This window comes from Aythya marila, assembly GCF_965140915.1.
Source record: "Aythya marila genome assembly, chromosome: 14".
Lineage (NCBI taxonomy): Eukaryota > Metazoa > Chordata > Aves > Anseriformes > Anatidae > Aythya > Aythya marila.
The window spans coordinates 14,761,318-14,785,865 of record NC_139055.1 but is presented as its reverse complement, the minus strand read 5'-3'; the positions used below and the strand labels follow the sequence as shown (position 1 = coordinate 14,785,865).

The 24,548-nt window shown below is 43.4% G+C and overlaps 1 protein-coding gene across 1 annotated transcript in view; it reads right to left on the bottom strand.

The window, feature by feature from the left end:
- Positions 1-24,548, bottom strand: part of ADAMTS2 (ADAM metallopeptidase with thrombospondin type 1 motif 2) — a 177,527-nt gene that overhangs the window by 108,889 nt on the left and 44,090 nt on the right. Inside the window, exon 3 of the mRNA XM_082771292.1 lies at positions 4,862-5,021. Coding sequence (XP_082627418.1) covers positions 4,862-5,021 — 160 coding nt within the window. The remainder of the gene's footprint in view (positions 1-4,861; positions 5,022-24,548) is intronic.

Here is a 24,548-nt window from a genome sequence, read left to right as displayed (position 1 = left end):
AAAGCTCTGGCAGCTGAGTTGTTACAACTTCATCAAATTTTTACTTTATCACTTTACTTTACTTTATTACTTTCCCAACAACTTTCAGTGTTTGGTTACTTCAGCTTAAATGGCCATGGGTTTCGCTCCTGCTGAGCGGGGCCCTGACCCCTCAGGACTCTGTAAGGTCCCACCAGCACGAGGAAGAGAAAGGCTTTAGCTCTTTTAGGCCATGGAGAGGCAGGAGGTGGCACTAAGTGGACTGAGGAGAAGCTTTGCTCTGACAAGGTTCAGCTACCTGTTCAGAAAGGAGCTGGTTGCCCCCACTGGGTAGAAGCAGAAACTCCTTATTTCCTTCCTTTTACCTGACTGGTGCAAGTTTATGGCCGGGGGGACGTTAGCCACCTGTGACTTAAAGGAGGAAACAATAGTAGATATTAAACAAAAATGTCACAAGAAGTACATCCCAGGGTCACACAAAAACAATCACATCTTTCAGCACCAGGCCACCACCCCTGTGAAGACCTGCCACAAACCCAAGGACTGCTGTGGGAAGGGGCTGCCACCCTCCAGAAGAGGCCGGGAGCCCGCCCAGCCTGTCAGCCCCAGTATGTTCCTGGTGGGACTGGTGGCAGGTTGGGCTCGGCCCTTCCAAAGGATTCAGTTAGCGGCCAAAGACAGACCAATCTGCCTGGTTCAAGTGTATTTGGAGAGGTACCTTGCTGCCTTCTTCAGTAATAAACTGTTCTTTGCTAAGGTCATCTTTCAGCTGCACAGTAAATACAACTGTCAACTACAGCTGAGTTCTGCTTCTCATCAGTCAAGCAATACAATAAAACTCAGAGGAGCGTATTTAGACAATGATTTGGAGAGAGAATGCAAACCTTGAGGAAGTTTTAGTATAATCTTTTCCTCCCAGCTGATCAACAAAACAGACACAGTAATTTAGCTTGGGATATGCGATACAGAGTTTACAAGCCTGACACTCAGACTGCCTTTAGAGAGAAAAACAATCAAGTTGTTTTTCTAGACCTCATCATAACCATTAATTAAACACTTACCTTCTCTTCACTTAATGTCTAAAGAACATTTGAGAAAAATAAAAAATAAAAATAGCAGTTTCAAGAAAAAAAAAAAACACTCCTCAAGCTTGCCTATTTAATTTTAATTCTATTGTGTAGGAAGTTTTACTGCTGTCAAGAAACATTTCTCATCTATGTAAGAAGGAATTCAGCTGGAAATACTAAAATATTTTCAACTTACTGCTTATTTTTATCTAGAGGAAGATAAATTATTGTATGCATGCAAGTAGTAAAAACACAGTTGTCAGAAAAAAACAGGGTTTATTCCCACCGTACCTGCCATACATCAGTGAACCTATGAAAATATTTCTTTCCAAAACAATTAGCCCAACTGAGTGAACTGTAATGAGCTCATGTTGACTTTTATAGTACTACTCCTCTCCACATTACTTCCCTAAAATATGGTTCCTTCAGTTCTCCAGCACGTTAACAACTTGTGTTTAAGGGGAAAAAGAGGTAGAAGTGCTGCTCCCTTTACTCTGTGATTCTCACCAAAACCAGTTAATCCTACACCAGTCAGAACGTGATGACTCAGGCTGCCAAAACAAATATTTACCTTTCCCAATATCCTAATAGCATTTTACATAAATGCAAAAGCAATCCTGATGTTGTCCAGAATCAGCCTCTGCCGCTTGTTTCACACCCATGCTTTCCCAGCACGCCGGCCAAGCTGCCATAAAAGATGCACACCCCGATCTCTGCAGGGGTTAGGAGGTGGTGAGTTTTGTTCTTCTGGTGAGTTTTGTTCTTCTGTGTTTTGTTGTTGTTTCGTTGTTTGTTTGAAGAAAGAACAAAATCTCAATTTCCCTCCCTATAACAGACGGGTAACAGTGCATGGAAAATGGTAGAATAACCCTGCTGTCAGGTACACCTCACGGGCCTGCACATTTGGGGTGTAAATTGCAAAGCCCCTGCCAAACACGAGGCCTGGCGTGACCACTGCCACGACCACGGTGGCAGGGACAAACCCCACATCCTTGGCACGATGACTGACCCACCCAACTCCCAGTCCAAGGGGTTTTTGGTTCCTTCACCTCCTGTCTCGCTGGGATGAGAACAGCTTGTCCCTTTTCTGGGGGAAAAATGCAGAGATAGGAATATTTACAAGGAATTCCTATCTATCTTTCCAAACCCAAACATTCACAAATCATGAGTCATGACCCCCCTTCCCAAATCACTGGATTAAATTAATTTATCATGGGATTTCGGAGGATGTTATCTTCAAAATTATGGAACACCATGCAGTCTGTATTATTCATTGCTTTAAAATATTTACAGTCAGAAACCACAAAGTTTTTATCAACCGTTAAAAGATCCAGAAGCTCACCTAGCAGGAGAAAAAAAAAAAAAAGAAGTAATCACATATTTGTATGATTCCTGGAGGCTGGACTTTAAAAATAGTCCAAATGTTACAATTCATCATATGTAAATTTATGGGACTTGGCAACAATGCCAATGTCTCCAGGGATGGTGGAAGAGGGGGAGTGCTCTTGGTTAAATGCTCTCTGCCTCTCTCTCCCTTTCTATTTTATTAAATAGATACAGCGTGCTGAAAGTGCCTTAAGTATATCCTAAAAAAGCCCATTGATCAATTTGGAGTGTTATGGAAACACGCAGCACATCATGCTTATCAACACCCCATCACTAAGTATTTTGACTCTTGTTAAGCAAAACGAGATGCATTCTGGAAAAAGACAACGCAGAAAATAAAATTACAATTTTTTTTTGCAAACATGCCCTTTCCAAGACTATTGCCCAGAGCAAATCAGGAGTGAGAAGCCAGGTTTAATAAAAAGCATAGAAGAACAGCCCAGTTTCAGCGTGGTTGTTCACTCGTTTCTTAAAGGCAAAGAAAATTCCATGGGAAAAAAAAAAAAAATATATATATATACATATATTGTGGTTTTGTTTTGTTTTTCCAAAATAAAAGCTAATCTTTAATCAATTTTACAAATCAAGAGAGGACAGATGGAAGGAAGGATTACTCTCTTTACATTTTTTCCCTTGTTTTAAGATTTGAAATATGAAAAATTACTACAATTCCTACCTGGCACAGACACTTGCTGTTCCAGACAAGGTCAGTGCTACGTCTCAGCCTGGCCTACAGATCAGCCTCATTTTTGCTTTGTAATTCCACAGTGCGGGCTGATAGCTATTACTATTTTGTACCTCTGCACCAGAGCCTGCAAACCTGCGTCCTTATGCAAGTGCACAGCTTGCAGGCCCTGAGGAGACGGAGGGCAGAAGGCTGCTGGCATCGCACACCGCACCGCAGCGTACGCCGCGTCGCCGTCGGTCACACCTGGCCGTCCACGAGCAGCTACACAGCACGGTGCTGCACTTCACAGGGGTTTTCAGATGCTGCTGTCAGAGCCTTCCTCCAGCAGGTACCGCATGCCAATAACTGGAGCTGATCTACAATTTATGCTTTGCTGTGTACCAGACTCCTACTCCCGAGGAATATTTATCATCCAAAAACAAAAATACTGCCATAAGGTGTGAACAAAATCAAGTCTTTTGTTTAAAAGGAAACACGGTGACTGGATGATATTTTCCAACATTGCGGTAATTTTATAAACATATACTAAGAGAGCAACTTCCACCGTGTGATTCTGGGATGGCGGCGCTCAGATCTCTGCCTTCCCCCAGCTCTGGTCCAGAACGAGCACAAAGGCCACCAGAAGAGCCCAACACAGCACTGCATCAGTCACAACATTCAAAAGTCATTTTGGTGACCAAACTGGAAAAAAGTCAAATGAATACCATGGCTTGCTTCCTTTTTCATCCCCATTCCAACTTGGACATTGAGAAATTTAGTGTGCTAACTTGGTGCTAATTACTGCCTAATCTGTGGCTGCCTGTTCCTCCAAGTGGTTTCAGGGGATTACTGCATGTAGAAGTGACGGTAGAATTTTTAGAGCAGGTTACCCCATTTATCTTTTCAAAATGTAAGGTGGCATACTAGAGAAAGAGGGATCATGGGCGTGTTTCTACAAAGGGAAATCTAACGCACTGCAGAATACTTGAAAACATACTGTAATAAGATAATGCTAGGGTATGAGTGGCAAATAACTGCAGTTTCATACACAAATTTGGAGCCAAGTTGGATTTTTTGCTTCCAGTCAAATGACCCAATTAATCTCAGTGTTAAAGTCAGCTGTCAAAACATCCACTTACCAAGTTTGCATCCCTTATTTATTCAGCAAAAAAGGAACCACATCCGAGTAGAAATAGAAAATACTACAAAGCAAGGGTGATTATGTTTAGCTCTTGTTATTCCATCCCTATCCTCATACATGTTATGTTAAATTCCACACATGGAAGCACAAATAAATCAAGAAAGTTTATGTTCATATCTGAAGATACCATTATTTCCCTGTTAGGATTAAATTCAGCGCAGTGAAAACAGTGACAATGTGAACTGTATCAGCCTTGCTGTCCCTGCTGCAGCCTTTCAGCACGGCCTTCGCAAAGCCAGCGCTGCCACCTGTCCCCAGCACACAGGGGCACCTGTGCCCTGCTGCCCCAGCCACCATCCTCTTCCTCTGCCCTGACACAGGGACTCGTGACTTCACGCTGTCCCTAGAGCATACACAGCTCCATCATCCTGGAGATGGTTCTGACTGCTGCAACACTCGTTTATGTCAGGTGAAGTGTTCAACTCCTTCCCTACCTTTTCATCCACAGAGGCAGAAGAACACATTTCCATGTTCAAGGACAGAAAAAACAGACAGCAGATCACATTGCCTACCTGCCTTAGCATCTTTATCCATCAGCTGGTATTAACACCTTTCCCTTACCTTTATACAGGGTATCTGCATTCTCAACAGCAAGTTGCTTCTTGGCAGCTGCTCTGCGATAGACCACGTGTGTTCTGCCTCCTCCCTCCTCCTCCTCATGGGCCCCCTTCTCCAGAGGTTCGATGAAGAACTCATCCTTGTCCGTGCGAATCATGCCAGCCTGGAGCAACAAGGCAGAGATCGAACATTTTGGGTTACTGCACATACAGCAGACACTGTGAGTAAACAGTTACAATATGCTTAAGCACACATTAATGCTCTCTAGAGAGCAATTAGGATGCAGAGAGGAAATCAGGTGAATTCTTTATTAGAGCAAAATGACGCATCGTTTCCCCAACTTGACAAGAAAGGACAAAAGGTAAAACCCTGAACCAAAGGGATTTCTCCTCGAACCAAATGAGCAGAGCACAGGTCTAAGAATCTATCTAGGAAATACCATCTCAATTAGGAACCAGCTACAATGAAAGTTAATATGACCTTGGCTATCTGTCAGCCACAGAACGCTCCAGTGCTTACTATCTCTGCTAAATAAAGGATCGGTTCAGAGCTGGTCCTTATGGGCAGTTCTACAGCCAAGAAGCACAGAGTCAGCCTTTCTGTTCAGAAGCAAAGCAGAAAAGAACTACAGCTTACGTGCAGGCAAATAAGCCTTGTGATTATCTTCCCCTTGACACACAAAAAAAAAAAAAACTTCTTGCAAGAATTAGCTACGAACTAGGTTTAAAAAAGGTGTCAGCTGTGCACTGCCAAGAAAGAAAAACTTATCCAGACTGGAACAGACACCCAGGTATGAAAAACTGAGAAATTTGCACTGCTACAGAACACCTCAAAGGGACATCATCTGAACAATTCTCACAGTTTTCACTGCTGCTTAACACAGCAGGGAAACCAGCATAAAGACTGAACATTTTTTAAAAGTCTTTTTACCATTTTCACGCAGGTGAAACAACCTGGATGCCCTGCAGTTGTCTCCTGCTGGCTGTCTTGCCCCAGTGGAGAAGGTGACCAGAGCCAGCAGGCAGCTGGCAGAAATGGTTGGCTTCAATCAATTTTCCTGCGTGTGTTTACACATCTGTGTTTGAGAACTTACACTGACGAACACTTATCCTGTAAACAGAAAGTCTTACTATGAAGACTGGAATCTTAATAGTGGAAAAACTGTTTAGAGTATTAAGGAGAGACGCCTGAAATCCAACCTTCAGATCCTTCTTCATCGCGCTCTTTTCCACTCTGTCCACTGACACCCAAGTCAAGTGAAGACACTGGACTTAGGGGCTGTGCTCTCACCAGCAACACATTTCTTCCTGGAGCCCACATCCTCTGCTGGGAGAAGCCCAACTTCAAGCGTCCAGTTTGTCTGCCTCGAACCCAGCAGCCTCACTTGAAGCACGTACCATCTAAACACTCTTATCATACCCCAGCATTAAAGTTCTCATACAAACCGTATTTTTCTTCTACAAGCAGCAAACTACATTTCGACTGCTATAAATACAGTATGTTCTTTGGTTCCCTCCTTGGAAAAATGTCAGGTTCATTTGTCATGTCTTAACTTACATTAGGCAAGATTTCCAGTCCCAGATTTCATATATATAATGTATACAAAAACAGATTGAAGAGGAAGGATTAAAGAAGCAAAATTATATCGAAGCAATTTAAACTGATGCCATCCTGCCTGTATAGAGAGGAAACTGAATTTGAAATCCTGTCCTGTTTCTTCTTATCTAATTTAGATTCTACATCAGCCACAAAAAAGGTGAGACAGGCTCAGCAGCTCAAGGAAGCTAAGACAACCAAGCGAGTAAGTGCTGAACCCAGAGAGACAGCGACTGACATTTTACTGTAAGAAGAAGTACATGAAAAATTCAGAATTGATGTTTTATTCCAGAATTACTCTCCTTTTAATATATATTTTAATTGTATACGCGCACACGTTTCTTCTGGATATTGGATATAACATTCGGCAATTTTAAAGTCATTTTATGAGAAATGCATAACTAAAGATGGAGAAGAAAGGAGCGTTTGCATACTCAGCTGCACGCAATACGATGCACATGCCATACAGACGCCCAGGAGAAACACACAGGCAGCCTGACTGGCAATGAAAAAATACATGATTTGGCTTTTGGCAAGTGAGCTGTATCATTGCATACGGAAGTATTCCTGGACTTCTTAAACCTTCTATTAACTTAGCAGCTAATGCTGGCTCTTAATTGTTCACGCGTTGTTAAAAATACAGACCGCACTGGGGGAAACATTGCTACCACTGCCTACACAGCAGGGTGCACCGATGAGTTTGGAGAAATTGAAACCTTCCAAGAAAATCAAGAGAGAGGCAACTTCTGTCTGATCGGTTCTGTTACGGATCGCAGATGATCAATTCTTATAACTGAAATCTAGCTTCCAGCCCATGGCGGTCTTTTGGAAAAAAACAAATTAAAATCTGTTGAGACTGAAGACTGCCCCCCGAGGAGATGAAGGCAGCACCCTGGGACAGGCTACAAGCCTCAACAAAGGAGGCATTTGAAGGCTGCTGCCCAAGACATAAAACCAGTGGCCAAACGCTGACACTCCTTGCAGAAGGCTGTGCCTGGTGCTGGCCTTGTGCATGCAGGGGATTCCCGTGGCACTGAATGCTGCCCATCCATCAGGTGCTCTTATTACATACTCTGCTTCTTGGGTAGACCCAACACCACCCCATACATCCCCATGCCAGCAGCCTCCTTAATCCTGTTGTAGCGTAGATAGGAAGAAATGTAACCGTTAAACATGGCTGAATACTTCTCTCACACCCCTCATTTTCCTCTTGGACTTCGTAACTTATATGACAAATTTCTCTTTTCCTTTAGCCCTGTGAAACACATCCATTATTTTTGGTCAGAAGTATTAGGAAAGAGTTAGCGTGTGTTTGAATTATAAAAGAATTATTTATTTATATAGATATACATATATTCCACACAGTCTTTCGTTTAACCAGCGTATTTTCATCTCCTAAATTGAAATAAAGAAAACATGGCTTTGTTTAAGATTTTGAGAAGAAAATTCACTTAGAGTTCCTACAGCAGTCCACAGCTCAAGCCATCCGCCTAATAATATACCCACAGCTATAAATGATTCATTAAGAAATATGTGGGGCTCCTGAATGTCTCTGCCACACACTTCCTTGCTGCTTCGAGCAGGACATTTAACTTCTTTACTTCCATTTCTCCACCTCTGAACCCTCACAACAACAGTCTTACAGGATAATTACAAGGGTTGATTTGTTGGTTTTTGTTGTGTTGTTTTTTTTCCAAGTGCTTTTTTGAAAAGCTTGAGATGATTGCCTAATGCTTTTTTTTTTTTTCTGATATTTCTCAGAACACCCCCAAAAAAGCCATCAGGAAGAGGAGATTGCTTTTAGGCATGAACTCAACACCAGAGCTTTTGGCAGCCAGGCGGGCAGCGGAGGGGCACAGCTCCAGCAGCATGAGTTTGCCCGTGCCCTTTACCCAACCTGTCCCAACTTTGTGATGACATCAGAGAGCATTAGAGTTGCTGCAATTTGCTGGAGAACACCTCTGGATGACCAAATTAGAAATGCCATATCATCTGAGCAAATTGGTGCCTTTCTTTTGACACAGGTTACACCAGAAAGACCTGAGAAAATTCTGGGGTTCTCTCTGGACATTTAGTCCAGGCGATGCGAAAGCAGGATTCAGGCTCTTGATTATCAGTCCCCTCCAGCTCTGAACAAAGAGCTGTGGCTCTTCTTCTGCGGCTGCTTCATGAACTAAGAGGTTAAAAGAAAGTGCTAGGGGCAGAGCTCTCTGCTGCCGTGCTCACCACCCACCCCAGGAGCTCTGGATACGGAGCAGCACCTCCCCTCACCCCCCTCTGGCAGCCACTCGGAACTGGGTGGGAACCCAGCATCCTCCCTGGGAAGTACCTGCAGGTCTGGCAAAGATGCAGAGTGAACTGGTACCTCCTCCCCTCCTCTTCTGGGACTTCCAAATAGAAACTGAAGTGAGTACGGGAATATTGCTAAATAATGACAGCAGCTGTGACTGCATCCTGTGACTTATACAAATTAATTGCAAATGGTTTGCCTTTGGAATGCACCAAACTGCAGCAAAAAACCTAGAATATCCCATTATTTCCCAAAGCAGAACATCCCCAGGCCTTCCTTCCAAGAGTTTTCAGATCCCAGCTGCAAATTACTCGAGTCAAGCACTGCTTAGCACTCATTAATATGCATTAAAGACTAGAGCAGAAGACACTTAATCAAAAGGAAACTGCAGATCGGAGAATCAAAACCTCGGCTAAGGTTAGCAAGGCAGTTATTTAGAAGTGAAAGCCACAGGAAAAAACTCATAAGGAATGCAGAGAGTGCCTGTCCTGCCTAATTACGACAAGAGTTATATTGATAAGGCACAAATGAGTCCGTCCCAATACAGAGGGCGAGGGTTTAGGGCTCCACAAATCTCTTGTGGGGCAACAGAGCTCCTGAGCCACCCCAAAGACCTGCCAGGCTCACGAGGACCCCTTGACCTACAGATATGTGTAAATGCAGTGACTGCACAGACCCTTCTGTACCACTCAGCTTTACAGGACGCTGTGATCGGGTGACCACCTCCCCCTGGGACCTGCTGCCGATGCCAGACCCCACCGCTGGGATGGGACCACCGGGATTTCCTCGCCAGCTCACCCCGCACTGCAGAGCTCAGCAGTGAAGCAGGTCTCTTCTCCAGCCTCCTCGGCCCCTCTCGTGTTTCTAAAGGCATTCTTTTAGTCTAACTTGACAGAAAAACCGCCTGGCATATTTAGACTCGGCAGAAAACTCCAAGTTTTCGAGCATTAGCTCCCGTGGCTAATTAAATGTCTCACTGGTTCTGCACTCGGTGAGCGACTTAATTGTCTCCTCGTTCCCATTCCCATCGCTGCTCCCTGTTCTAGGCTGTAACGAAGCAACCCATCTAGCTGCTGCTGCACAGCTCCAGAGCTTCAGCCCATCCTGCAACCGCAAGTTTAATTAATGTTCATTTTCTTCCTCATTAGTACTGCTTTACAAAGTTTCTCATTGCCATATAAAGGCAGATTTACTTCCCAATCTCCAAGCACACGACACAGACAGAAAGCTAAAATTAAATGTTAGCAAAACTGAAATTAATAATAAATAAATTTTAAAATTTTGAAGTGTCTGCTTGGTTAAATCTATAACAGAGTGTTGCACAGACTCTTGGAAACAGTATTTCTGTAAATAGAGAACGTTCTGTTGCTTTTTTTTTGAGTATTTGATTCTGAAAAAGGTAACTGGCCACACAATGTACCTGTGCATGACCATACCCTAAATACAGTCCTGAACTTATTCCCCTTATATATATATATTAAGTTCGGACTACCTGATATTTAAGCTCAGAAGTTGGTTTAGGAGCCTGCACTCTGATGTCAGCGAAGCCCCCAGAGGGGAATTTGCAGTACAGGACCCTCCCAGCAATCAGTTCTCAGAGAAGCAGAGACAGGAGATTCGTACTTCACTGTACATTTGCCAAAAAATATTTTGTAGATGACTCGAAAGAGAAAAATATTTACACCTGCAGGACAGCAGATCAGACAAGGTCTTATTCTACTTCTATTCTGTATCAATGTGCTTGTACCCCACATAAACTTGATTGCTGCACATTTGACTAAATGTGCACTGATACGACACTTCCAGCAGAGAACGAGAAAGCAAACTGCATATGCTGTTTTTATTTATATCCTTCTCTAGGCCTTAGAGCCACAAGAACATGCTTTTTCCAAACAGCAACGGGCATGTCCTCCCAGCACTGAAGTCAGGTATGGAAATATTATTAAGTTCAATTACATTACAACAGACCTTGTGCATAAAGAGCCCAGATGACTGGAGCGAGATCACCCAGGAAGTCTGGGGTGTGACGAAGGACACAACACAGACCTTGCAAGCTCCTTCCAGCCCACGGGGGATTCCTCAACGCTTTCAGTCCTGCAATGTATTTATTTTCAATCATAAAGTACATTGATTCGGGAACAGACATGCTTGGCATTTTATTTCCATTTATCTTCATTCATATAGGTAACAATGAAAAAAGACCTTCTTATATCATATTTGCATTTCATGCTTTGAGTACGTCTTGAACTCTTGAAGCATTGCACGGCAAATCCACCTTTCTCTGAACTGAATGGAGGCACTGAAGGAATTGCATCAAATATTTGGAAGATGTAGCCACTTATTGTGCTATATCCTGTTGCTGTCCTATTTATTCAGGCCCAGGCTGGGTGGGGAAAGGGAAAAAGATTCTTTTTTTAACGTGTATTTTTTATTACTGTCAGCCTAAAATTAGTATTTTACAGCTTTTTTTTTTTCATTTTTCCCATTAAGTTCCTTTATTTTCCACACTTTTTCAAAATAATTGAGAAGGTAGGGGAATAATTATGTATACAAATAGGAATTACATAGATTGATAGACAGACAGGCAGAGCCTGCTGGGCAGCCATAGGAAAGCTGGATGTTTCTTAGTGACCCTATTTATCCTCTGCAGAGCAGGGTTAAGGGCACGTTTTTAATGCACTTTGGGATCTCCTAATGAAAAGCAGCACACAAGAGCTATTCATACTACGAGTGCTTTCATGACAGTCTGCTTTCTTACGGTCCTTGCAGCACAAGGGAGAAAGAAAACCCATCCATCCACGTGTCCGCTTCCACTGCTACCGAAAATAAAGTTTTGTCCACAGAGCCCAGGCGAGCCACGACACAGCTGCAGGTGTGATTAACAGCAGCAGTGGGACAGATCTGCAGCCCATACAACCCGAGTTAACAGAGCCCTGTTAGTTTACAGCAGATGAGGATCTGGGCCCAAGCCGTGCATTTATATGGAATAACTCATTTTGTGTTTTTGAGAGCGGTTTTTGTGGTTTTCGAAGAGACAAAACAGCGAGACAGACTGCGCCTCTCATTCTCACTGAACTGTGAAGAAAACAGACACGACTAAAGCAATAGCAGCACATTTCAGGACAGACACAAGTGTTCCAGCCACGATGTCTCGCTTTAACCGCTGGCCGACACTGAACCCATTGCCTCCCTACTCCCTGTCTCTACGAGAACAGCACCAAGATCTCACTTGGGCCACTCAGTGCCTACCTCTAGGCAGCAGCAGGTGCCCCAAGCACGGCTCCCTTCAGTGAGCCTCCTGCCTCTGCCCCCCACCACTTGCTCCCACTGCGCTGGCATTTGCTTACCCCAAAATCCTGGGAGTTCAAGAGAGGGAAGCTGCGTTTTCAAAAGGTTACATTACACACACACAACCACGGCTTTCTGCAGAGTTATCTGTAGCAGACACAGAATGCAGCCTGCAGAAGTGTGGCAGAGACTTGGAGGAGGCAGATTCACAGCAGATGTCCCTGACGTGGTGCAGCATCGCTCCTTTGGCAGGTCTGCTCCCACCTTTCAGGTGCCTCCAGGACCACCAGCAGGAGCCTCATCTCCAGAGTGAAGCTGCCAGACCTCTTACAACTCCCTAGCTGTTTAAACAGAGCCCAGCATGGTATTTTAACTAAAAGAATGCACAAGCAAGAATGTTTTGGGAAGTCTCTAGGTCTGAGGTCTGCAGGTCTGTGTAATTCCAAACGGGAAAGAGGTGAGTTATTAAATGGCCGTTAAGAACGAAAATGATAAATGCAGCAGATCGCACCGACTCAGGGGACTGTAAACTTGATTGCTGTTGTTGCAAGCAGGGAATGGTAATTGCAGTTCTCTGCAACAGAGTTTCTCAATTTTAATCTTTCAGGGAGGAAAAGCATGAATATCAAGTCCATGAATTTGCTAACAGCGAGATCCAAAAGGATTAACTTTCCCATTTTAACACAAGGAACCATTTGAAATAAAGCATTTCTGAGGTCACTTTGACAAAATGCATAGCTGAGTTCTACCCTCAGCAATAAAAATGAATTGACATTCTGCAAGAAAACAAAACCAGCCCGACTGGAGAGCTCTTCAACTCAAATTCTCACAAACTGGGGTGGTTGCTACACAAGTTTTCTTTCAAAAATATATTTGCTTAAGGCACAAATCACCACCCACTGAAGTCAACGGGTGTCACATTCATAAATCTCAAGGCCAGGATTCATAAATGAATTCATAAATATTAAAGCAGTTGAGTCTGACCTTCTGTGTAAGACAGGCCAAAGACTTTCACCAGAGCCTCACTGCAGCCTCCCCAAAGCAGCCTTCATCTCGAATGCAGCAGGGCTGGATCAGATCCATCAATGGGTACGAAACAGAGGCTGGGGCTTTGCTACGGTAAACAAGATAAAAGGATGCAGACCAAACACTGGAGGAAAAGGGGTTACTATATTCAACTTTTCTCTTTTTTTAATATACTAAATCTGAGTAGAAACTGTAGAAACTTAGCATTTAAAATAATTCAAAGCTACTATATTGTTTATAAATAATAGAAATCCTGAATCTTCCCTCGAGAAGATGGCACTGCAGCAACATTTCATATTCCAAAGGAGTACTGGTGCTGCAGAGCAAACTCCAGCACAGCAGTGCCAGCCGGTCAGGGCCTGGGCCACCACGGCCTGCTCCTTCGCCGAGCTCTCCCCGTGTCCCTCAGCAGCCCCATGACCGTGCAAGCGGGTTCAGGATCCTCACCCCAAAAGGCAGTCCTATGAAGACGGGCACTGGGACAGAATCTGGGTTTCCTGGTCCCCAGATTCTGGCACCAGCACCTCCAGTGGAAGCCAGACCCCCAGGTGCAAAACCTCACCCGGGCGAGGGGGTGCACACCCCCCGGCCCCATTCCACCCTGCTCCGAACCCAAACCAGGCCATAGAAAGGTCCAGGGGTGGTCTGTGCAGTTACCCACAGCTTAGAAATCAGAGCCATGCTCTGCTAAACACAAGTTTTACTTAAATTTAATGCCTGTAAGGCCGAGGGGAAACAAAAGCTCCAGAAGCTTACTAAATCTGGCACTTGTTTTCCTTCCCACATCCCACAGCCAGGCTTATTTTAACCTTCCTGCTCTTCCCCTGGATGGGAGGGACAAACCTGAAAAGCAGTTATCCAAATGAGAGCTTGAAACCTAATGAGAGATGAGCTTTCAATTTTATCCTGTGCTCAGTTCTAGGCTTCCAGTACAAGATGTCAACAAAGTGCAAGAATCAGTACAGAAACTAAAATAATTAATCCCTGGAGGAACAGGCTTATTACGAAGGATTAAATCAAAAAACTAATGTGCACTATTTGTCTATATGACAGAGGAAAGGAGGCATATGATAACTCTCTGGCATTTGAAAGCACAGAAGAATAAGAATTGCTGATAGAGAAAAACTTGGATGTATTAGGAAAGAAACAAAAAAAGCAGCCACAACAGAAATTTGGGGCTGAAATGTTACAGACAACCTCACGCAGCCTAAGAAAAAAAATCACCTCAAAAGCCTATCCTTAAGAATCTTTACATTAATATTTTTGATTCTTTACATTGCATTGGTACCTAGAGATTAAGGAAGATTTAGGTGCTGAATGATAATAAATACAGGCCAGTGGGAACTTGGCTGTAGGGGAAGAAAGCTGGAGGCTCTCCATCCCTGACTTCATGGGCCAGCCACAACAACGGATGCCAGACAGACCACCCAGAGACAGCCTGAAGCTGCCTCCTTGCTGCTGCAAGTGGAATAAGTGCAGGTAGAAGTCCCCTGGAGGGGCAGGGCTTATTTGCACTCTCACATAAACAATCACCATTCCTTACTGCAATTAATCCATATGGTGATCCATACGCCTAGAGCAGAAGTGGCAGATCCTGCAGCATCCAGAGGGTGTCTGAAGAAGCACTGGGAGGAGCTGGTGCTCATGGTCACTGATGTTCTGGGTGCCACGTTGCAAGCTGAAAGCAGGGGTTTTGTTGTGGCACTGTTCTAACAATGTCCAACCCTTGTGAAAGGATGAGTCAGAAAGGCAGTGCACAGCTGAGAAAATAAGGTATGGATTTAGGGGGTATGGAAACAAAGTTTGGATTCACAAAGTATTGGGGAGAAACTCTGGAATTGATGAAATCTGTACAAGAGAGAACAGCTCCTCCCATATCATCACTGTATTGCATACTGAAAATGCTGTAAAGAGTATTTTAAATAAAAGGAGAGGAAGGTGCAGAAGGCTAAATGTTGATGTGTGCTGATATAAGAATGTATCAGACACAATGAAAAGTCTAGGGACACTAACAGCAGGATAGGAAGCACACAGGAACAGTGAAGAGGAGAGTCTAGGATTAACTCACATTAACCAGATCAAAAAAGAATACAATAATTTAATCCAGAAGTATTCTAGATGTAAATAGGAAAACAACTGTATAGGGTAATACTACCAACTGCTTGACAGGGACAGCAACATCAGCTGAGCTACACTGAGGGAGAACAGAAGGGCTACAAGGGCACGAAGCACACAGCAAGGGGAGATGTCCACTACTCCCATGGATATTGGGCATCGTTAACGATTGCTTCATGAAACTCTAAGACCCAGGCTGTGAAGAGAAGGCATCCTTCGACCATGTGAGCAGAGTGGTGGAACTGTTACTGTTGGGGCTGAAAAATACCCTGTAGCGCTGAGCACAACGCGCTTGTGTTCAACGGCCTGGCAAGAGCAGCAAAAGCTGTAATATTTCTACTGCGGTGCTTGCTTTCGAAAAGGATAACTATGCAAGGATAAAGAAGCTTGTTAAAGAACTGAATGGGCACCTAAAAGAAAACCTCGTTGCAGGTAGCACTGAACTATTTAACGACAGTGAAGGCCCAGAGCAAATATACACCAGCCATCAAAAGAGTTCAGAAAGAGCAAATGGAAGTCAGCACTGCTAAACAGCAAGGCAAGGGAGGGTTATTCGAAGAATACAGGCATCTTTCCAAAATAATACAATAAAATAATAGTAATAATAGTAATAAAAAAAAAATGAAGCAGAGTCCAAATTAGGAAAATTGAAAGGCTCAGACTAACAGATTAAATGTAAAAACACAATACAGGCAAGCAAAAAAAAATAAAAAAGAGTCCAAGGAATAACTTGCAAAAAGCATAAAAACTAATCAAAAAACCCTTTTTGAAATAGATCAGGAGCTGAAAACTCGTCAGGGAATCTAAGTCCAACAGATTATCAAGGTGTAAAGGAGCACTCAGAGGCAGTACCGTAACAGCAAAATTAAGTGAGCTTCTTCAAAACAGGCTCACCTTGAGAACCTGGAGGAGGCCCCTATGTGGGAACTTTCCCGTCTAAAGTTGCACTGAGAGATCTGTCTCGAGCTGAAAGATCAAATGAAGAGGTTATAGAATAAAATCTACAATAAGAGGTTACAGGACTCCATACTGACAACACTTGGAGATGAAACAGTCTAGCTACTGCCTCAAAACTACTTCAGAGCCAGGGGACCGAGCGCAAATAAAAATGCAAAGCCAGCTTTTAAGAAGGGCTGCACAAGAGATCTTGGGTCCAAAAACCAGTAAGCCTGACGGGCACTGGGGGCCCTGCCCAGTACAACACGCATCTCAGCTGTGGGAGCCCTGGATGCAGGGCACACCTGCCAATAACTGAAGCCCAGAAGGGTACTGATGCCAAGACACCAGAGATATTCGGTCACTGCTGACCAGCTCTGGAGACAAGTTAAGGACTTTGACATCTGGTCTAGTGTGCTACAGCCATTCCCATGATCCATTCTTGATCACCTCCATTTTTCACATTATTTGCTGTGCTTTTCATGATACTTTTCTCCACCACTCCCTCCAAGGCTCCAGCACCTAATATAACATTTCATTACTATCTGAATTGAAGAAGAATATTCCCTTTGCCTAGTCCTTAAACTATGTTTCCAGTAACCATAACCTTTTCATCAAACTTCATGCTCCACAGCAGAACTTAAAATATTCACCTGTACAGACAAAACTCTACAGGATCCAAGCCCAGCTAGAAAACTGCAGAAACATGAGAAATCAGTAGGTGTTGACACAGAAGGGAGGCTGTAAATATTATTTTATTTTAGAAAATAAAAATCACCTATATTCTTTGGAATAAAGTTAAGAGTGGCTGATTTCCTCAAAAAACAGAAATGAAGCTCCAACCTCTTTGCAGCAACCAGCAACCGGATAATCAGGAGCTGAACACAACACACACAAAGTCAAATGGAGCCTATAGAGGATGCACTCGCTGAAAAAAAACAGGGTATGGAAAACAAATGTAAAGAAAAAAGCATAAATCAGTCAGTACACCTTTCAGTACTACTAGAAATGGGGTTATTTACCACGTGTCAGTAGACTAGCGTATTCACACCAGTAGAGCTGGCTTAGGGCCACCACATTCTGGTGAGTTTACACATGGCCTGTGTTTATTTGGACAATCCTATTACAACACAAGATAGATACTAGGGGAGTTCTTGAAGAGGTGGTTTCCATATTTTGCCCATCATCTATAAAACAATGTGGCTTTGTTATTTAAAGTTGCCCGTAAATCTCATAAGATTACTTTATAATTAAACAGACTATTAATTTAGGCTACTAGGCAGAGAGAAAGAACATCTGTAGCTCCTGAGCCAACAATGCTAACAAACTTCTCAAAGTCGATTGTCCAAATGAAGTTACCAGGATCATGAGCTAGGAACGTGGAACAAAGGAAATACGGTGGTAAGAAAGCCAGTTATCTCCTCTTACAAATGCAAAAAAAGACAGTTTTCAAACGAAACTACCAGATCTGTATGAGCTCCACCACTCAAACCTGTTGGTTGCTGCAATCATCCCTCTAAGTCCTGCCTAGAGGAACAACAAGTACCCAGCAGGGGCACAACATCGCTGCCCTGTGTCTCCTGAGGACACGCAGAACGCTGCTGAGGATCCCACTGGTGACACGCATCCACCCAGGACAGTGACACAGCCCAAGTGCAGGGTGCAGAGGCTCCAGCCAGCTCATCGGCAGTGCAGGCAGATGGATGAAGACACCGGAGGCAAGTCAAGATGTGGCGTGTGATCAGAGAGCCACTGAGGTTCATGGATGACAACTTCCAACATTTCTGAAAGACTACAAAGGAGGTCCACAACACCCTGACTTTTCCACTTAATTAGCCGCTAACTACATATCTGGGTTAGAGAGAGCAGCATCAAGAGCCCAAGAGACACAATTCAGGAAGATCAGGGAATGAATGCATAGGAAACTGTCAAATGGAAGCTAACACTAGCAGAAAAATAAATAAATAAAAAACTAAAATGCTTTGGCAGGAGCATTTAACTAACCCACACATCTTACAAAGTCCTAAATTAGCTCCTGCCAACTCACGTGAGAGATGGATGACTATTGCTACAAGTTCAATGAACATTTCCTCTCCCTCTACAGTCAAAGTAAACCAGCACTTTTCTTTTTTTTTAAAGGATGTTTGAAGATGGGATAAAAAAAGACAAGACAGATGGCATTGTTATTCTGTTATACAAGTCAGTGGCATGGCTGCATTGAAAACACTGGATTCAGGATGCCCGCAAATGCAACCAAACCAAAATGTTCCTATAGAAGTTAAATGGGAATGATCAGAACCTCAAAAATCACTCTTATTTTAGCAGAGAGACTGAAGACGTGAAATATATTTTCCTAATATGAATGAGAAAGAGAGGAAAAATATTAATGGTGCATTAAGGAATACCCAAAAGTTGTCTCTTCATTTCTTCATGAAGAGTAAGAGCCTATCAATTCAATTAAAACATGATTTCCCCTGCCTCCCTCTGCCTAAACAAAACACAGAATAAGTCCGTATTTTTCATCCCCCAGCTGACATCTTATAGCAAATTAAAGGTCTTTAATACAAACAGTGAGAAGCCTCAGAAACTCCAGGGTGCCCTAGAAAGAACAGAAGCAGGTCTGGTCTTCTTGGTCTTGGACTCCTGCCAGACCAAAAGATTTTGTCAAATTAAAATGCCCAGATGATCCTAAAGAGAAAATCTCCCGTAGTTTATTTTTTTAAAACTAGTGATATTACTTCATATTTACAGGTTGAGTTTATATTGGTACGGTTTTTGTTTTTACAAGCCCGTGTTCCAACTGACCCTGCTTTCACAGTACTTACACCTACTGTGACAGTTTTACAACCTGTTGTAGCTGCCCCACGCAACACAGCCAAAGCCAAGCTGTTCTTTTGGTAGCACCATCAGGTTTCATAGCTCTCCTTCAACAGGTCTGAAATTCTATTTAGGTTCCTCATCTCTATGGAAACCGCGAACCCTACGGAGCCTCACGGCACCGTGCTGGAAGAAAACAATCCCATTCCCTCAGCGAGGAAACTGGAGGCAGGCAAACTGGGTGACTTGCCCGGGAACCCTGTGGCAGAGATGAGAAGCTGTCCCCAGATCTCCTGAAAGCCAAGATCAGAGCGTGAACCACGAGACACCCTTCCTCTCCTACCAGCAAAGCCTCGCGCTCCCAGCAGCTCTCAGCATTGGAATCGCTTCTGACCTCGCCGCGGTTCTCAGCTTACAAAGCAGGAGCCTCGAGGGATACGAGGGATATGCCATTCGGTGCTCTGCCCCTTTGCTACTTTGCTGTGATGAGTGTCCCTCGGAAGAATCCTCTCTCCCAGAGCTGCCTCGGAGCCTCCTCTGCTCGCTGCCAGCGCTGCCACCAGCCCAGACCGGTCGCCGCGTTGCGCCTTGGAGCTTAACGCAATTAAGAGTTTTGTGGGACTCCTCTGAACTCTGGGGAAGCAGGAATTTCACCAAGCTATAAAAGTTGTTTTAAAAAGTTTTCCAGATTTTATCATTTTTCACAGAGTCTGCAATTCTCCTTCCTGGCTTTTTGAAAAATGACACACAGCTGTGCCCTGGATCTCAGCGGGGCCTCCTGGCAGCCGACGGAGGAGGCCAGGCCTGAGGCCGGGGCCGAGGCCTCACCCCGAGCCCCCCGGCTTTGCTCTCCGGACAAGAGGGACGAGGCCACCTCACCACACAACCTGGTACAGCACCACAGGCTCCTGCCACATCACAGCACTTCTGAACCCATCAAATAGCTGTTTTGCTCTCCCTGAGTAGGATCAAGGTGAAAAAGTGAACAAACGCGTGAAAGGAGATGGGGGAGAAACGGGAGAAAGCCTGATGAGCGTTGCATCGGACCTCCCCGTTTAAGGCAGTTTTCTTTCTGGTGTTTTTTACTTTTTGTTTTGTTATTTTTGGTCTGTTCTGGAGTTACCCAGGCTCCTCACAATTTTCAGCATCTTATTTTCACATCCATCTTTTCCCCGGATTCTGAACATATTTTCTGCCTTTTCCAAAGAGCTCACATTGGGTTTCACGTCGCTGCAGAACAGATGGCACAACGCTTACATTTTCTTTACCAAATGGACAAACGCAACTGCTTTGTTCCTCCCCTCGCCTCTGCGCTCAGCAGAGGATCCATCCTGTCCCCACAAGCCAGGCAGTGGCGACGCAGAGGCCAGGGCAGCCCACAGCGGTGTGGGATCGAGCACTCACCTCGCTCCCAAAGCAGAACCCAAACACGGGTGCTCAGGTGGCCACAAAAATAGCATCTTGCCGTCAGCAAGTGCCCAGCTTCCCTGCAGATCTAGAGGAATAATAAACCTTGGGAAAGCATGAGAGCACGAGGGGAGGTAGGGAGAATGAGGAGCACAAAACGCTGGCTCTCCTGCAAGAGCCTGAGGACAAGTGCTGTAATTTTTTGCCATATTTCAACCACTTAAGCAGCCTTCAATCAGTCAGAATTATAATATGTAGAAGAAACCTGTTCCATCTTGGAAAGCCAGAGGCCACTTAGCTTCATGACAGCAGACTGTGATCAGACCCAGCTTCTTGCACAGAGCAGCAAGGATTAACCCCTGGCCTGCCAACTGCTTCTCCTGTGGTGGCAGACAAACACAGCAAGTGTTCTCTGAAAGTTTTATCAGGTGGCAGATGAAACAATCAGTCTGCTCCCTGAAAATCTGGTGTGCTCCAGAGCTCAGATTCCCACTGGGCTGACACTGGGCTTGCGATCCTCAGCACACTACGTGTCTGGGATGTCTTTGCTGTAATGGCCAACGTGAATACAGACAAACTTTTAAATATACTATAACATATCCTTGGTTATAAATCCATCAGTATGTTCACAGGCACTAAATGCTTTTAGCATGAACCAACTTGTTCACCCACTCACTAACCTCTAAGTTTACAAGTGTGTTGTTGTTGTAAAACCAGTGCTTCAGAAATGAGACCCAGCTACCCAAGATTGCTCCTTTCTGAGCTGCAGTAATCTCCTACCTTGGGCAAAGAGGAGAAGAAAAAAGAGGGCAGGAAAGTGGAAACCAACATTTTTCATTCAAATATTTTAAAAGGGTTTTCCTACAGTTTTTTCTATTAATTTTATAGCCTTTCCAGAGGAAAAGAAAAAATAATTCTAGTTCCATCTCTTAGAAATTGAGAACTTATATTTCAATTTCACTCTCTACAAACCCCTTCTTACTTCTCTCAAGAGTGAAAACTTTTCTTTTTTCCACACTTTAAAGATATTTTTAAAAAATAGCACATTTTACAATTAATTGTATTTGAAAAATAGGCAGAACTTCAGCTTTCTTGCAAGCAATTACTGAAGTGAATCATATGATTATGCAAACCACAACCAATATTTTGGTGCCAAAATACAGCTCTGCAGAGAGATGTATAAATACTGGCTAAACCTTGGAAAATAAAGGTTACACAAGGAGATAACAGAACTCTCAGCAGCTACTCAAATTTCCGTCCTTTTTAATTTCCTTGGAAAGGAATCAATTAAGAAACAAACATTTCTTCAGCTCCTGCATCATCCTTTTCATTGCTGCTGTCTTGTGGAGGGAACTAAATCACACCTCAAAAACTCTCCCAACGTTTCATTTCAGAAAGCAAAGTCACCCGGTATGGCCAGAGCTCTCAGTGCTGACTCAGCTCCTCTGTGCCCAAACAATTAGGGGGTTATCAAAGCAAAAACTCAAGAACTACAAAGTTCAGGTAGCAGCAATTGGTCTTTGGCACTCTTCTGGGATTGTTCTCTGCCTCTTGTATGTGACCCTCCAACAATCACGGCACTCAGCACAAGTGAAAGATGTGTGCAAACAGAGGGCTTTCCTAATTCACAAGTGATTCATAGGGGAAAAATTGCTGAAAGACATTTACTTTTAAATCCCTTTTTGTACTCCACCAAGGTAAACTTAGGCATTTGTAAATTTTTGTTCAGTACTTGTACAAATTTAATATATGGCTAAAATTAACAAAAGGGACTCTTAGCTATACCTCATAAAAAAGACCTGAATTATAATTAAATATTTGTATGCATAAAAAGTATGAAGACTTGCTTTTCAAACCTGGAACTAATCTTTCCTCGGTGAAGTATGCATGCAAAGTACAGCCAGATACTTCTAAAAATGATAGTTGGGGTCTGATATTAGGAGGCCCCTTTGGATATAATGGGGAGAGAGAACGTAAACAAAGAAACAAAACAAACATTAAATTAGAATATCAGTACCACAAACCATCTTCTCAGTGCAAATACATACACTGATCAGTTCAGACTGTGGGATCACACAGCTTTATGTCATTACAATATTTTTTAAAAGCAGTTGATTCATATGGAAAATGTGTGGATAGAGCAGCTTAGATACAGACTCACCCATCTGCCACCTTCTCCTCCAGTATCACTCACTGGTCATGCTACACCTGCAGCTCTTCCTACCAAGGAAGGGATCAACCACATTCTTAATTCCTGCTGGAAATGCCTAAACCAGGATGTTGGCTATTCTTTATATCAAGACACAGGCCTATAACAATGATCTTGTACACCACATTGTGCTCAAAAAGCACACCCTGCATGCAGTACACACCTGTGTGTGTCAAATTGCATTTTACTACTACTACATAGAAGAAGATCAGTGAGTTACTTGGCTGAGTTTTTCCCTGTTTCCACTGATCTGTTCTGCATCTTTTTAGTTGAGCGATACAGATAAGACATAGGGTCTTTTGAGTGAGCTACTGTTCATAATAATACATCCAGGTTTATTGGAATTTGATCTTCCTTTCCTTTGATCCAAACGTAAGGAACTGTGCACAGAAAAAATATATGGACATTCGTATTTTTGTCTTTTCATGCATGTCAGACATCACAGTGTGCCTCCCCTACACACCCCACATAAGTAGGTATAATGTCAAATTAAAAGAGGTTATGTTCATCTCATCTATTATTAACCAAGGATCTTCTGAACAGATTTGAGTATGTGTTTACTCTGTCAAAACCTACAAACTGCAATCTACACTTAAGAGCAATACTACACCTACGTAAGTGGAGAAAAAGCAGGAAGAGGGTTCTGCAAAGCAAATGAGCAAATGCTAAATAGATGCTATTATATTGCTCTGACTGTTGCAGTGCAAAAGGGAGAATAAATATTGAACACACAGCACTATCACTTAGTTTTTGATGAAGTAGTTCAGGACTAAAGAGTTAGGCATTACATAACCACTCAGCCCACAAAGAACTTACAATCAAACTGCAACCCTGCGCACAAGGACTAGATACAAAAAACATGAGTGGGGTAAACATCAGATGCTAATTCTTTCTGATTACCTGCCAAAAAGCAGCAGCTGGGGCGTCTGAGCACACGTAAGTCATCTAGTTCCACATGTGTGCAGAGCAGAGCCTGCGCTGCTGGGTGCTGCCAGAGCCCAGGCACCTGCCTCGCTCTGCGTGTGCGCAGCCAGGGCACCGAGCCCTGGGGCTCGCTCCATATGGGAGGCACATGGCAAGCTGAGGGCACAACCATGCACAAAATGATGAAAAAGCATCATAGGTTCCAGCAGATTGCCGGTTATCATTTCGAACGCAACAGAAGATCCCTGTGGGCAGTGCTATTTCGAGAAGTCTACCTGGCAGGGGAGCAGCTGAGCTCGGGAGCACGTGCTGCTCGTTTGTGCCTTCCTCCAGCTGCCCTTTGGCTGCTCATCCAACGGCTTAAAATGTAGTTGAGGCACATTACAGAGATGTCTTCAAGTTCTTCCTGGATTTTAAATTTATAATGAACATTTGATCACCGAGACAGAGAGGCAACATAGCACAGGATGTTTCCTAAGTTCAGCATCACTTCCCAGCTTACCAGAGCCACCAGTCTCAGCACAATGAAATAAAAAGTTGGCATCCAAAGCTATTACAGCCAGTGAGACTCACGTAAGCAACATGCAGATTGTCAAATAAACAGAAGTATTATACATGTCTAATGCCTTTAATTTTCCATATTGCAATCTGGTGCGTTAATAAAGCCCATTATAATGGGTAAAAGAAAGATTGAAGCAATTTCTACACATTAGCGTGCTTGGAAACTATGACATGAGCTTCAAGTTTTGAGGAAGTGCAAAGATTCACAGTTCTCATTAGCTGAGCAGTTTTGTGAAAATTATGAAACGTATTTGCAGGCAGCTAATTCTTGCTACTGGGTGACTGAATCCACGTTGTCTGAAAAAAAAAAGACAAAATCAAAACAGAAATCTACTTAGACAACATTTGATAATCTACAGGCCTGGCATGGACTTTTTCTGACTCATTATTAGGAAAGAAGTGGACAAAAAGAAGTCAGCTCCTCTTTGTTCATTCCAAAAACTTTAGGCCTAAAAGAAGTAAATAGCAAGCCCGGTTACATCCTCATGATGGAAATGGGCTTCATATCTTGGTCATGATGA